Genomic DNA, 16,342 nt, shown 5'->3' with positions numbered 1-16,342 from the left:
TGTTTTTACAGGCATAAACACACAAAACCATGTGCACGAGTGTGAAAAAAAAACATGTGCAAGAGCACACATACACTGTAAGTGTCTGACTGATGAGGCCATGACAGCTCTGAGTTTTAACAAAGAAGATTAAAATCCATCTTTTTCTTTTATTACAAACTTTGATCGCTTTCTGGCTCAGTCTAATACCAACTTGCCTCAATCTGCTGCAGTTTATTTTCAGCGTTACAACAAATCAGTCTCACTTTCTCATTGTTTAAGCACCACCGTGTCTTGCAATCTAAGTAGAGGGAAGGGTGAGGACTTGAGGAAATTGCAAGGGGGAGAAAAACATACTACAGTGAATTGAAATGTGAGAAAGCAAATAGGCTATCTATTCCACTGAGACTGCTTCAGTGATGGAAAAAAAATGGGTGGCACTGTCAACATCTACAAGGCTAGGATGGGGAGATCTCCTGAGAGTCAGCAGAGAACAGGAGTTGTTTGCCTCCAACTGTTCCCGTCCGACAGTATATCAGAGACACTGGAGAAGTCACACCAAGCCATGTTTGTTCCTTGCGTGTTTTGATATTTGCTCTGGAAATTAATCTGGAGAAACCTTTTTTTATAGTCTTAACATACTACACTGTTACCTAGCTACATGGCGCTTATTGGTCCTGATTACTACATCTGACATCTCCCTGAGATAGCATTCTATTTCAGGAACTAAAACACCCGTTTTAATTTCTGATGCAAATTTGGCTGCTAATAAAGAATTTTAGTTTTGTTGGACTTTTCTGTTTGAAATAGCAACATTTCAGCCTCAGTGATTCAGTAGGTGGTTTGTGGTATTTGACTTGCTGGTCATAAGCACAGTGTTGCTTTCACTAGCCCCTCACCTGGTGTATCTGGGAAATGATAAACTAATTGATGAATTAACTGCCATTTCTTCATAAAACTTTATTGTTAATTTTTACTATCTTATGTTTTGAAACTATGATGTTTTTAACAATCTATGTTTGATCACAGAATGTTGAATCAATTCATCTGGACACATTTACTGAGAGAACTGGTTTATCACTCTAACGGACTTCTTCAGTCTCAGCTGACTGCAGGTATCCTCACCCTTATAAACAGCACAGTGGCGTAACAACCGAAAACAACAAACGGTTTCATATGCAAATTATTGTGACCATTACCTAGAGCTACAATGGCCATGTCTACTATTCACAGAGGATTGGAGAAGTTGCAATAACAGCATTGTAAGATGGCAACAGATGTACTCTTAGCGCCCCCCCCCCCCCCCCACATGGACTCTTTGACTCCCAGTTCAAACCAGCATTCCTTCCTATCAAACATGTGTACATCTTCATCCTTGAAAAAATGTTAAGGGTGGGGATACATGCAGTCAGGTGAGACTGAATAAGGAAAGGCAAGGCAATGAAAGGCAAATCAAGGCAAATTTATTTGTATAGCACATTTTAGCATCAAGGCAATTCAAAGTGCTTTACATAAAACATCATCTCATCTCATCTTCAGCCGCTTTTCCAGGGTCGGGTCACAGTGGCAGCAAGGTAAGTAGGGCACTCCAGATGTCCCTCTTCCCAGCAACGCCCTCCAGCTCCTCCTGGGGGATCCCAAGGTGTTCCCAGGCCAGATTAGACATAAAGTCCCTCCAGCGCGTTCTGGGTCTACCCCGGGGTCTACTCCAAGTTGGCCGTGCCTGGTAAACCTCCAAAGGAAGATGCCCAGGAGGCATCCTAATTAGATGCCCAAATAATCTCAACTGGCTCCTTTTGATGCGAAGGAGCAGCGGCTCTACTCCAAGCTCCCTCCGGATGTCCGAGCTCCTCACCCTATCTCTAAGGCTGAGCCCAGACACCCTACGGAGGAAACTCATTTCAGCCGCTTGTATCCACGATTTCACCCTTTCGGTCCCTACCCAAAGCTCATGACCATAGGTGAGGATTGGAATGAAGATTGACTGGTAAATTGAGAGCTTTACCTCCCGGCTCAGTTCCTTCTTCGCCACAACAGTATGGTACAACGTCCGCATTACTGCTGATGCTGCACCAATCTGCCTGTCAATCTCCCGCTCCATCCTACCCTCACTCGTGAACAAGACCCCGAGATACTTGAACTTCTTCACTTGAGGCAACAACTCATCCCCAACCCGGAGGGAGCAATTCACCATTTTCCGGTAGAGAACCATGGCCTCAGACTTGGAGGTGCTGACTCTCATCCCAGCCCATGTCAAATCTTTTTGTAATACACGTTTGAATAAGTTAATCATTGGAAATCACATTTCGGTGGCCTTATGCATATTAAATAGGTAGTGATTATACAGAAAACGGCTTGCGTTTTATTATAACAGGTGTCTGAAATTCAGATTTGACCAGAAATGTAAAGCGCTTTGAGTGGCTTTTGCAGCTAGAAAAGCGTTATATAAAATGCAACTCGATTGATTAATTGACTGACTGACTGACTGACTGACTGACTGACTGACTGATTGATTGATTGATTGATTGATTGATTGATTGATTGACAAGAAGAGATAGAAACAGATGATCTGCTGTGGCGACCCCTAACGGGAGCAGCCAAAAGTAGTAGTAGTAGTAGTAGTAGTAGTAGTAAGGACTCGAGCAGCAGCGTTCTGAATCAGCTGCAGCTGTTTGACCAATTGAGACCTGTAAAGACATTTACAGTAGTCGAGTCAACTGAAGATAAATGCATGGATAAGTTTTTCCCAAATCCTGTTGAGACATAAATCATTTAATTCTTGATACATTCTTCAGTTGATAGTTGGCTGACATTATAATTGTCTTAATGTGGCTATATAAAGTCAGGTCTGAGTCCATGACTATGCCAAAATTTCTGGTTTGGTTCGTGATTTTTAACATTACCGATTGTAGCTGACAGCGACTTTTAATCGTTCTTCCTTGGCTCCAAAGACAATTACTTCAATTTTATCTTTGTTTAACTGAAGAAAATTCAGAGACATCAAATCACTGACCGGAAAGAAGGAAAAAATTGATACCGATGACAATGAGCAGGTTAACGCTGATGAACTAGTGGCAAAAAAAAAAAAAAACACAACAAATTTGTATTATTTGTATTCTGATTTTGATTCTGATGTATAAATCTGCTTATTATATTGCAATCGTTAATCGCAATATTGTCCACTATAATCGCAATATGACTTTTTCATCAAATCGTGCAGCCCGAGTCCATACCCAGTAAGCAGAGGGAGACATGCGGTAAAGGGGGGGATGTAAGGACCCAGTTGGTCCTAGTAGTCAGCATGCCCTGTAATGCTGACTGCAAGGAGATTGCCCTTGGTTTGTTTTGATAAGCGGGAACTTTTGGTAACACAGTAATATCTCATCAATCCCTTTAACCTGCATCTTAGCTTGTGTTAGATACATCTCTGAGAGGCGAAGAGGAAGGGGGAGACTGGGAATGATCCATGGTGTTGTCATTGTTTTCCTAGGTAGGAAAGATTGCTCTACTTTTCCCAGATTTTCCTGACCCTTTCCAAATACCAGCAGCTGGAGTGCTGGAGGCCATAGGTTAAGTTAGCAGTGAGCATGTGGACCCCCACTCTGTTTAAATGAAGCCCATCCATTCTGAAATGGTTTCGTTGCTCCCAGAACTGGCGGAAGTTGTCAGTGAAGTTAAATTTTTGAGCAGCACATGTGGAGGAAAGCCAGGTATTTAATCCCAGCATGCAGCTGAAACGTTCAAATCCTTTCCCTAAAGTGGGGACTGGACCTGACACAAATATCTGAGCTGGGACTTGTAGAATGAAAGTCACTTGGATGAGTGATGAAACATTTCTCTCAATAAATGTTGTGTCCAGATGAACTGATTCAACTTTCTGTAATTTCATTACCTGGATTATTGAGCATGCATAAAGACAATCTATGTTTCAGCTTTTAATAAATGGGCCATTGTGCCTGCGCCTACCATCTGTGTCCGTGTCTTGGTGCCGGGCAGCCCCGGCTGTGGCTGAGATTTGCCACACCATGTCATTGTTGGCTCCCACTTATATTTCACTCTACATGCTGGGACAGGGTTGGGCAGTGATTCAGTATCATTAGTTATTGTCTTTCAATGGTATCTTATCGGGATGAAATTCAGAGAGTAATACTGTAAGGCACAATTTTGTTTATTGAATTGTTGACAACAAGAATTAGTTACCAAAAATGGCTTTAAAAAAATAGGTTTGACACATTTTAGAGTATCATTTGAAAGCAGCTTTTGATCTGACAACAATACTTGACCAAAAAAAAACCCTTAAAAACCTCTCTGTTTCATCTTATGATCATGTCTGTTTTGTCTTTTATGGTTCACTGTTTTCTCTGCTGCATTGCTTGTCTGCACTTTCTCGACAGTGGTTTGTTTGTAATTGCTTGGTAACGGACTTGACAGTTTTATTTTTTAGCACTGATTTGTTCTTATCCAGTTGACTGTTCTGATAGATGATGGTCGTTTAATCATTTTTAACTGTTTTCTTTAATAATTCTTGAATGTACTCATTTATTTTTACCTATCTGTGAGTGACTTTGCAACTTTTTCTTGATAAGTACTACAATTAAATCAGGGTCCACAGTCATACAGACATAAAGAAGACCCATGTCCCATTTCAGCAACCTAATATCACAGACACAGGTACTGACGAGAGTCTACACAGAGACAAACAAACACAGACAGAGACACACAATGTAATCAGCGGCCTGTAGCTGGTAAAAGATTCCCATTTTACCTCAGTCCTAATCATTTTTCAATCCCTCATCAGGCATTTCAATCCAACATAAAGAGATTTAAACTCACTGTATATTGTAGGACAGTTATTTCACTCAAAACTAACTGTGCATACATACTCATTTTCTCTCTCACTCACACACACACACTATTGGATGATGCGTTAGAGAAATATCACACACACATTCACATGGGCACACGTGCTTGCACACCTCTGTGTCCTGATTCTTGCTGTTCCAGCCTGGGTTCAGGTGGCCAACACGTGCGCTCAGTGTGGTGGAGATGGCATATCGGGCCTCCCCGTCGTACTGTGAGATGCCGTTGTCAATAGCATCTACCTCCTCCACGAAGTTCTCATACAGCTGTGGGGGGTTTGCATGTGGGGGGGGGGGTTGAGGCAGAGGGTAAATCAATAAGTCAATCCAACTTTATTCATGCAACACATTTTTTTTTTTTGCGGAATTTTCCCCCTTTTCCCCCCCAAATGTATCCGGTCAATTACCCCACTCTTCCGAGCCATCCCGGTCGCTGCTCCACCCCTCTGCCAATCTGGGGAAGGCTGTAGACTACCACATGCTTCCTCCAATACATGTGGAGTCGCCAGACACTTCTTTTCACCTGAGAGTGATGAGTTTCACCAGGGGGACGTAGCGCATAGGAGGAGTACGCCATTTCCCCCAGTACCCCCTCCCCCGCGAACAGGTGCCCCACCCGAACAGAGGAGGCGTTAGTGCAGCGACCAGGACATATATCCAGCGACAGCCGGCTTCCCACCCACAGACACGGCCAATTGTGTCTGTAGGGACACCTGACCAAGCCAGAGGTAACACGGGGATTCGAACCAGCGATCCCCGTGTTGGTAGGCAGCAGAATAGACCACCACGCTACCTGGACATCCCCAGAGAGAGAGAGAGATCATGCAGAGAGAGAGATCATGAGAGGGAGCGAGACATCATGGTAGGGATGCAAAAATTCTAAAACAATGGACTAAAAATCACTACTGAAAGCAAACAAAAAGCAAATTGACTTTCTGGACATCTCAATGGACCTTAGGAACAGCACATACAAGCCATACATTAAGCCCAACAACACACTGCAGTATGTCCATAGAGAAAGCAACCACCCACCCTCCATCTTGAGGAACATCCCAGAAAGCATTAATAGAAGACTTTCAAAATGATCATCTAATGAGTCCATATTCAACAAAGCTACACCCCCGTACCAAGATGCATTACAAAAGAGCAGCTACAATTTTAAGCTTAAGTACATCCCACCATTAAATACTGACTGCCAGCAAATCAACAAACGTAGCAGAAAACGAAACATCACCTGGTACAACCCACCCTACAGCGATACCGTGGCCACAAACATCGGTAAGCACTTTTTTTAACTTTTGGATAAGTGCTTTATCCCAGACCATCAACTGAGGAGGATATTCAATAAGAGCGCCATCAAAATTAGTTACAGCTGCATGCCTAACATTCAACAAATAATATCATCCCACAACACAAGAATCATGAACAAATCAATGGCAGCTTCATCACAACCAGACTCCCCCAACTGCAACTGCCGTGTGAATGACTCATGCCCCCACGAAGGAAAATACAAGACGAAGGGAGTTATCTACCAAGCTACAGTGACGAGAGATGACAACGGCAAAATAGAGACATACGTCAGTCTAACAGAGAGAACATTCAAAGATAAGTCTAATGCTCACATGTGTAGCTTTAGCAACAGCAGTTTAAAGAATGTAACATCTTTAAGCCGTTATAACTGGTCATTGGTGGACAGAAACATTAATTATTCAACCACCTGGAAAATCCTCTCAAAGAACAGGGCATATTCAACCAGTAGTAAAATGTGAAATCTATGTCTAACTGAAAAATATTTTATCATTTGCAAACCAGAAATGTCTACATTGAATAACAGGAATGAATTGATCAGCAGTTGCAGACATAGATATAAGCACCTATTTTGTAATTATAAATAAATCATGCCAATAGTAAAATACCAACCCCCCTCCACCCATTGGACAATTAACAATCACGTGTTTTTGAATGTCGCACCTCTCCCTACCCCAGTGGACATTGTGCATGTGATGAGGCAGTAAATGGTATGTTCTTTCCTGAGTAGCTTTATTGACAGCTGATGATTGCTTATGGCATGAAACAGGCTTGTGCTGTTTCATAAAGAATTTACATGACTCACTAGATTATATATATATATATATATATATATATATATATATATATATATATATATAATTGCTTGTCTTTTCTCTTGTAAAAAGTAAAACAATTCATTAATATTGTTCAATTATTTTTTTTTAAATAACTTTTTCTAATGTAAAAATTCAAAAACCTATACAGGAACCTAAAATATCAGTTAAGTAAACATGTTCATAAACAACACTTTAGTAAAGTTTCCTTAAATAACAAAATATGTATCTTCTGGACAGCTTGAATAATATTAAATAACTGATCTGCAGGCATCCTGGGCTTGCTGCATCATTACAGAATACAACTGAACGTGCTTACTGTGTATCAGGGGGTTATCAGCAAGAAAATAGCTGATATCAATGTATCAGCAGAACACGAATATCAACTGATAAATATCAGTCTATCCCTAAAACATATGCAATATGCAATGTGCCTTATGTGAGGAGGGTGTGTGTGTGTGTGTGTGTGTGTAGAGGGTGCATACAAAGCCCTGGCTAAGATAAGAGCCAGGTTTTTGTATACTATGCGCAGGTACATGCTTATGCTGATGGAACCTGGGCCAACACAAGAATCATTTTTGGTTTTAAAAAGAAAATAGGAGGTTAACCCTTTCCTTTTTCAGAGTGCAGATAATGGAATATGTTAGAATTAGTATTATTGCTTCATCCTGAGTCCAACTCATTTGGTCACGGTTGCACAGGCCCTTTGAAAGTAAGAAGTAGGAATAGGACGCTGCACCAAAATGACGCCCCCACATTGCAGTGACATGTCAGCTCACTGGCTAAACTAAGAACAGCAAAGAACTGGAACAGAGAACTAGATAGAGTTTCCTGTGAAGCCACCACTTAGAACAGATGGAGTTAGTCCCCAAAGATATGACATTTTTTAACCATTTTTGATGAGTAAATATAGCTGCTTATAGTTTTTCTGATCTAACAGAGGGGTAGACACGCATCATCTTAAAATGATGAGAGCCCCAAATGTGAGTAAACAGAATACTTTGGGCTTCGTGTATTTTAAACTGCAACACCCATAAAGTTAATATCAGTAAGATTTAATATTTAGAACATTTACATTGTGTTGTGGTTTAGTAAACATAATGTGACTGCTTGTGAAAAGATTTTGTGTACTAGTCTACGTGCTGTAATTTCATGGTTTCAAATCCTAGGCCGAGACCCTAAGCGTGATTAAAATAAAAAGGGGGGTATGAGTTAGTATGACTGTAGCCATGTTTCTATCCAATTGTTAAGCAAATTTTGAGTGAATTTTTGCAAAGCTGACAAACTTAAAACAACCCATGATTCTACTTCACCTTCCTATTAACTACTCTTTACCTCCCATTTCTCAGCTCTATACCTAAATACACAATGGGAGTTTGATTTACCAGAGTTGGTGACCATTTTGATGCAGGTAGGGCAACTCAAACAAATCTTTGTTCAATAATGTGTCAGCACTGTGACTAAGACTTGATATCCAGCTCAGGACCTTTTCTGCAATGCTTCAGTCCCTCCCTAAACATAACTTCATGTGTAATATATATATATGGCAGCTTAAAAAAAAAAAAGAAATAAAGAAAGAAGAAAAGACCCATAATTGGTTAATCTGTCATACTCATCTTCTCACCTTGTTATAGAGCACCTCGAGCAGCTTGTCATCCTCTTTTAGTTGTGTAAGCTGGGCCAGCAGCTGACGGCCAAAGTGGAGGTAGACCAAGCCGGCTGAGCTAAGCTTGGTTACCCATGGCTTTTCTGGACACAGGCTGCTGAAGCTCTCCGTAAATGTCCTGGCGGAAAAGGAGACATTCTGTTAGGCAGTTGGCAGCAGACAGAAATAGCCTATTCATGACACGAAAACAATCTATGCATCATGTTCGGTTTGTTAGAAATTTATCAAACAACAAAAATGAAAAAACAAACAGATTTATTGGTGCTTCTCCCTTTAGTTTTTTTTTTTTTTTTAACCTATAATCCGTTGGCAAAAAGTAAAAATCAATTGCAAATCTGGTGCATTTCCATTTGCTGTTTAAAGGTGATTAAATATGTTTACAGAAGCATTTTGGAGAACAACTCAAATTCTATTTCTGTGGAAATCCTTAATGTGTGTGCACTGGGGGGGGGGGGGTCCCCTTCTCATCCTAATTTGGCATGTCCCAAGATACAATTTGGCATGTCTCCTCCTAAGACCCCACCATTACACAACCAGCATGGCAGTTGGGAAAGGTATAAAATTTAATATGCGTCCTTCAATACAGGCAGAGCCAGCCGACTGCTTCTTTCTATCTGACAGCTGCAGGTTTCACATGCAGAGGCTCATGCCATTTACCCCAGGCCCACCTGAAGCTATGCAGGTACCCCACCACCTGTAGGAGTCATCAACTACAATGGTGGGACACATTATCCCTACCAATTCCCGACCCAGTAGTACTAACAAATTTGCTCTTTGCAATGCTGGAGCTCAAACTGTGAAACTCAGCGTTAGGATGCAAGCATATTGGTCCACCGAGCTATATTAAATCCTCCTCACCTCTTTATTAGCACTGCAACTTTTCCACTTCAAGTGAGTTAAAATGTTTGTGTGATATTAATATAAAGTATTTTGGATGCACAACATCCTACAAAAAAGCAAATCTACACCAGCTGTGAAATTAGAAAATAGGCTGCATAGGCAATGAGCTACAACTGCTAATGATACTCACGAGCAAAACAAAAAGCCAAGTATAGAACCTGAGTATGCTCAAGTCATGCTCAAAAATTAAAAAAAAAAAATACACATTATTGGTTTTTGATTCTTGCCTTTTCAGTCAAAAATCAATTGGGTCTAGCTGTACGTACAACTGCTGACAACAACAAAAAAACAAACAAACAAACAACAAAAACTTGTAAATGAACAAATACTACTTTTAGTTTAAAAAAATGGGATACTTTTCCCAGACAGCAGAGAGATTAAGCAAGTTGGGGTATGTTCTCTAAGCATGAGCAAAAGCCACCTGAGGTGCTCTTCCCTGAGTCTTGTGCCCTGATCAGTTTGCTCCGCTGCCGTGCCGCTGATGGTTATTTAATTCTGACTCAATCAAGATGCGCTGGTGGCAGCATAGCAGAGAACAGGCCGTCAAATGAATGAGAGGCATGCTGGAGGGGGCGAGGGGAAATCACTGCCATTAAAGAGCTAATTGCCCGAGCCGAGGCATCTCTGTGCCGATTACCGGGGGGGGGGGAGTGAACCAGGAAGACAAAAAAGCAGACAGTTGGGAAGGATGTGCAACTCAAAGGACACCAATCATCACTGCCTCTGTGGAATCGGAGATGGTTTTAAATTTCTTCCAATTATAAAAGCAGCTATCGTAAATTCATCAAAGGGACAATTCTGTGGCACACTAAAGCGATAACCTGGCAATATATAAAAGTGGATAAAGTATGACTGGACCCTGCTTCCAAACACTTAAGATATAATTCTCTTACAGTACTTTTGCTTTTTACTTGACTTTATTATGCCTATGGATAGTCCTATATACTAAGCTCTTAACTTCCTCTCAAACCCAAGCCCATTAGACCCCACACTCTACACTCTCCACCCCCACTGTTATGCCCCCAGCCAGTGCATGTGAGTGACAGTCACACAGTCTTGTGGCCCCACACTGTGTTATGTCAGGTGCTGTGCCTCGTGAACAAACAGCAGGGTTCGGTCGATTGAAGGAGAGCTAATTACCGCTAACCCCCTGCTGGGAAAATAGCCCTGGCGTGTCTTCATCTCTAGGGTCATAAAAGCAATGTCTGATTATCATAAGGACATTAAAATGACAAGACACCTGGAATGGGCTGATTACTCAATGTGACAAGATGTCGTCTAAAACGCACTCAATCAGAAGGAAACTTTACCAGGAAAGTGAGCAGAAGCCTGCTTTCTGACTCATGCAGTTATGTCAGGAACCATGGGTTTGTTCAATTTTTCCAAATGGAACTGAATGACGAACACAATTTCCATTTTTACTCTTTATTTGTACTCCTGTCCTCTCGGCAGCCACGACCAAGAAAGCCCTGTAACACATTCTGAGCCCAAATCTACAGTTTAACGCTGTATCCTAACTGAAAGCAACGCGAGCGAGCGTGAGTGACAAAATCAGTTTGTTTACTTTATATCCTATTGGAGGCGGCACAGTGGTGCAGTGGTTGGCACAGTCGCCTCACAGCAAGAAGGTCCTAGGTTCGAGCCCTGGGGTAGTCCAACCTTGGGGGTTGTCCCGAGTCATCCTCTGTGTTGAGTTTGCACGTTCTGTCCGTGTCTGCGTGAGTTTCCTCCGGGTGCTTCGATTTCCTCCCACAGTCCAAAGACATGCAGGTCGGGGATATCAGCCATACTAAATTGTCCCTAGGTGTGAATGTGTATGTGTGTGTGTGTGTGTGTGTGTGTGTGTGTGTGTGTGTGTGTGTGTGTGTGTGTGTGTGTGTGTGTGTGTGTCGGCCCTGTGATGGACTGGCGGCCTGTACAGGCTGTCTCCCTACCCGCCGCCCAATGACTGCTGGGATAGGCTCCAGCATCCCGTGACCCCGGTTGGGATAAGCGGTTTGGATAATAGATGGATGGACATTCTATTGGAATGTCCCAACTGGCCACGGGCAATGCAGCGCTGCGTAGTGTGATGTGGCACGCTGTTTTGAATTGAACTTTTGTCGGACGCTCTGTTTCTATTTACTTTCTGTTGCTCACGTTGAAAAGCACTGTGATGGACGAGGAACGTCTCCAGTCTGATCTCGAGCGTGCAGCTGATAGGTACGTGGTTTGTTTGCATAATGGTGTGGACAGAGAGTGTCCTATTCGACGCGATAGTCGGGACACTCGCGTCCAGTTAGGACATGGTGTAATGTGCAAGCACTTGCATTCAAATCCAGGAACTAGACTAATCTGTAGTCATTTGTCGATACCAATTGGGATTTAATGCTTTCTATTCACACAACTGTATTGTAGAACAGTGGTCTCAAAACTAAAGTTGTGGACAAATAGAACAGGTCTATTATCTTCAGTATAAATGTTTTAAAGAACGAGGAACTCTCTAATGATTGAAAATTGACTGACTTGTGAACAGCTGTCCGATCCCAGCCTCAAAGAATTGCCCTATGGGGATTAATAAAGGAGTAAAAAAAAAAGGAGTTCCCCCTTGAATTTCCCATAATTTTTATTGCTAACTGGCTTTAGAAGTTTGACATGTCAAACTCAGCGTCAGCTCAGAGACTCTTGAACTCACAGACGCTGGACTCTTGAGCGTCCGCTCTCATTCACACACACACACACACACACACACACACACACACACACACACACACACACACACACACACACACACACACACACACACACACACACACACACACACACACACACACACACACACACACACACCTCTTTCTCTCTCTCTCACAATAGACACTTCATACTGCGCTGTTCACTTTTTTTGCTTTACCCATTCCTGCACTATGTAAATATTTATGTTTATACTCGAAGATATTTGTCACTGTACCACTCTTCTACCATTTTACTTTTTTGCCACTTCGATATTTTTATTTCTATTCTCATTGTTACTTTATTGTTAACGTTAAATTTTAAATTTAGATTTTAATAAAAATTGGCCTTTATATACTATTACATTTTTAAACTCAGATTTTAGTTTAACTTTAAATCAATTTTTTTTTTTAGCTTTCTTTGAGGTTAGCCAGATGCCTAAGCATTTCATTGCCAGCAGTGTCTGCCACTGCTGTATTGTTGTGTATTTGACAAATAAACTTGAAAACTCGACTGTGTTCTGGTGAACTAGTTTGGGGAAACTGAGCAGAAACTGTTGAAACCGACTACAAATATATAATTGTGTCGCTTATCTATTGCTAATGATATATAAAAGCTAAACTAGCAAATGGAGAGGATGCAGAGTGACTAAACAGGTCATATCTGTTAAGATGTATTCATTCATTCATTCGTTCTCCAAACCGCTTATCCTTACTCAGGGTCACAGGAGATGCTGGAGCCTACCCCCGCAGTCATTACCGGTGTGACTGAAATCTAATATGCTGGTTTTGCGGTCAGGCGGGGCCATACTGCAAACAGGGATTAAGATACATTTAAACAATTAATTACCATAGTCACACAGATGCTTTAATCGAGTAAAGATCCAGCAATGTTGTATTATGAGATTTTAGTGATGGTAAAACAAGCTTTTTACAGTTCACAATCAGATACCTTCCCTGTACTGTCACTTAAAAAAACTGCAAAACTCTGTATTTTGGAATCTTTCCCAATTTTTCATGTTGAAATTTTGACATGTGTGTGTGTGTGTGTGTGTGTGCAGGTGAGTGTGTGTGGGGGGATTCCATTTTAATCATTACTGGTGGGTTTCCTCCCACAGTCCAAAGACTTGTAGGTCAGGTGAACTGACCGTACTAAATTGTCCCTAGGTATGAATGTGTGTGTGTGTGTGTGTGTGTGTGTGTGTGTGTGTGTGTGTGTGTGTGTGTGTGTGTGTGTGTGTGTATGTCAGCCCTGTGTGATGGCCAGCGGCCTGTCCAGGGTGTCTCCCTGCCTGCCGCCCAATGACTGCTGGGATAAGCTCCAGCATCCCCGCGACCCAGGGAGCAGGATAAGCGGTTCGGATAATAGATGGATGGATGGATGGTAGGATATGGGAAATTCATAGGTTCCTAAGATGAATGGAATACAGCATTAAACCGTCTCTCTCTAAGAGCTCTGCAATAGCAGATTCTGCCCATATAGTACCTTTGATGATGATCATAACGATGCCTCTTTGGGTCAAATTCTCCGCCTACGTCCACCACAATGTCACACTTGGCCAACTCTGCAGGATCCCTGGTCCGAATGATTTCAGCATCCTGCACAGTGATACAAGGCATAAGGAGAGATAAAAAGAGGAGTAGATAATAGAGGATTAAAAAAAAGAATTTAATTATTAATTAGGTTAATGTTGTGAGCTTTATTAAGAGTCTCTATAGCCTTCTGGAAAAGTATAAAAGAAGATGAAAAAAAAACTTCTTGGAATCCCAAGATCAACAAATATACCAGTAATCTTGTCAAAATAGTACCCAGCCAAACATGACATAAATCATTTTTTTGAGTCCAGACTCATACCATAGGAGACTTGATATTGGAAATGGGGAAACGGAAAGTTTGGTATTCAGACAGTTGCTTCCCTTGTCAAACAAGATAGTGCTTCATTTGAAGCCGGGGCAATTAGAGCTGTTGCTTTCTATCATAACTGCACTCTCCAAAGTGCACTCATGTGGTGAGTGGGTCAAAATTACCCATTTGAAGCCTCATGTGGTCAGAGGGTCAAAATGACCCATTTGAAATTCTCAACAAAAGCAAAAATATACAATAAGTAATTTTTGCAACCTGAAACTCCATGGCCTTAGCTTATTTTTTCTGTGAAGAATATGTAGATTAGCATATTTTCACTGAGTACACATGCCACACACCGCTACACATTTATGCCCTTGAAGTGGTGTTCAATCGGGTCAATTTGAGAGTAATGAAAGTTCAGCTTTTGTTTATTGCCACACAGCAGGTTGTTGGGATAATTTTCACCTCTTCTCCAAATACTTCTGATTCCCAGGATCATTATGACCCAGCGAACACCAACAGAGTCCCAGAAAATTGAATCAGTTCATCTGGACACAAAGTTTAGTGGGAGAAACGTTTCATCACCATAAGTAACTTAATCAGTCTCAGCTGACTGCAGGTATCCTCATCTGGATTATTGAGCATGCATCAAGACACTAACAAAGGGTCCAAAAAAAGTCACATCGCACAAGGGCAATGATCTGTCTGGACAGCGCAACCATTTGTAGGATTATAAATTGATGAGGGATCCCCTCACGAGAGCAGCCGAAAGCACTACTGGATAAATTGATGAGGGATCACTCGAGGAGGACGGGGTAGAATAAAACGTTCCGAATCATCCAGCAAAGGCTGATGACACACAGTAAACACCAAGTAGGCTTCAAAGCGAGAGTGAAGCGCCATTCGCGGCTACAGAGAGCAGAAAACATCACGTCTACGGTCATCCTCCTTTCTCGGTCGCAGCATACCCACCTTGTACTCGGGAAGTTGACGAAGGAAGTAACAAGCAAGAACTTCATCACAATGAAACGACCCGTTATGCGTGCCAATCTTTTTAGCCGACATGTTTTCGGTGCAGAGTCGCTTTGGTTGACTTGACATGTATCGCTTGCAACTAACATGTAAAGGGAGGATGCGACGATTGTCGAGGGCTTTTCGGGAGTAACAGCAAAATGTTTGGTTTATTTTTGCTGTAAGAAACGAAAGCTTTTTAAAATTAGCTGCTATCATTGATACCCTGAAACTTGACACGCGACGCTGGAGCCGGACGGCATTTACAGCCGGACCGGACATTGTGACGCTTGTGCGCCTCTTTTGTGATTCCGGGAGGGTTGCATATTCGGTTCACCCGCGGTAACTATTCTAGGAGGTAATGGAAAGAAAGACAAAGGAAAGGAAGCAACATTATTTTGTCATTGTAGGTTACAGTGAATTTGTTTTCTGCATTTAACCCATCCTGTTGTATAGGAGCAATGGGTAGCTGCAGTGCCCGGGGTCCAAATCCAGTTTTTCTTTCCATTGCCTTGGTCAGGAACAGAAAGGAGTATTAACCCTAACATACGTCTTTTTGATGCTGGGAGGAAACCCACGCAGACACGGGGAGAACATGCAAACTCCACACAGAAAGAACCTGGGATTCGAATCAAGGACCTTGCTGTGAGGCAAGTGCTAACCACTGCGCCACCGTGCCGCCCTGTTTGGTAAAGTCACGCACAAGCAGTGGTTTGTCATACTTTTAATGGTCAAATGAGGGGTTCCCCCCTCGCCCCGTCTTTAATTTTGTTACATCCGGAGGTGATGCCTCATGCAGCCCAGAATAAAAACAAATTGTATCATAACAATCTAAGGTTAAATAGGATATGAAACTGACCAGAAACCCTTGCATCCCAACCTACTGTTTTTTTTTTTTTGCCAAATCTTCCAACAAACAATCAGACTACGACACAAAGCACAAAGAGACTTGCGAACTAGATCTTCATCACCACAAGACTAAAACACTGGAATACATTTGTTTTAGACTTGCAGATATATATATATATAAACTATTATCATAAGCACTGATTCCAGTTCAACTCTGTGAAGCTGATAAAGATACGAAGCCTTATTTTAGGGCGTTCTTATTGAGAAAATTACGGAAAGATATCTCTCTCTAGTGGTTAACACATGTCAACGCAGCGAGCAAATAGGTGCTCAACGCCAAGTGTTGCCGATGACATGAGAGTATAGCAAGGGCCTGGGATAGTTACCTGCATGTTGAAAAT

General features: G+C 41.8%; 1 protein-coding gene across 2 annotated transcripts in view; it reads right to left on the bottom strand.

Annotated features, from left to right (window-relative positions):
- Nucleotides 1–15,354, bottom strand: part of myg1 (myg1 exonuclease) — a 40,107-nt gene extending 24,753 nt beyond the window's left edge. The window contains exons 1-4 of one of the 2 annotated variants that reach the window (XM_056274660.1): nt 15,054–15,354; nt 13,722–13,834; nt 8,586–8,745; nt 4,956–5,105 (exon numbers count right to left, since the gene is read on the bottom strand). In XM_056274660.1, the coding sequence (XP_056130635.1) occupies nt 4,956–5,105; nt 8,586–8,745; nt 13,722–13,834; nt 15,054–15,311 (681 nt within the window). In that variant the 5' untranslated portion in view covers nt 15,312–15,354. The remainder of the gene's footprint in view (nt 1–4,955; nt 5,106–8,585; nt 8,746–13,721; nt 13,835–15,053) is intronic. The other variant, XM_056274661.1, reaches the window with a different exon arrangement.
- Between the last annotated feature and the right edge of the window lie 988 nt (nt 15,355–16,342).

Source organism: Lampris incognitus, chromosome 2 (genome assembly GCF_029633865.1).
Source record: "Lampris incognitus isolate fLamInc1 chromosome 2, fLamInc1.hap2, whole genome shotgun sequence".
Classification (NCBI taxonomy): domain Eukaryota; kingdom Metazoa; phylum Chordata; class Actinopteri; order Lampriformes; family Lampridae; genus Lampris; species Lampris incognitus.
The sequence above is the reverse complement of the archived record's forward strand: the minus strand, read 5'-3'. Positions and strand labels throughout refer to the sequence as shown.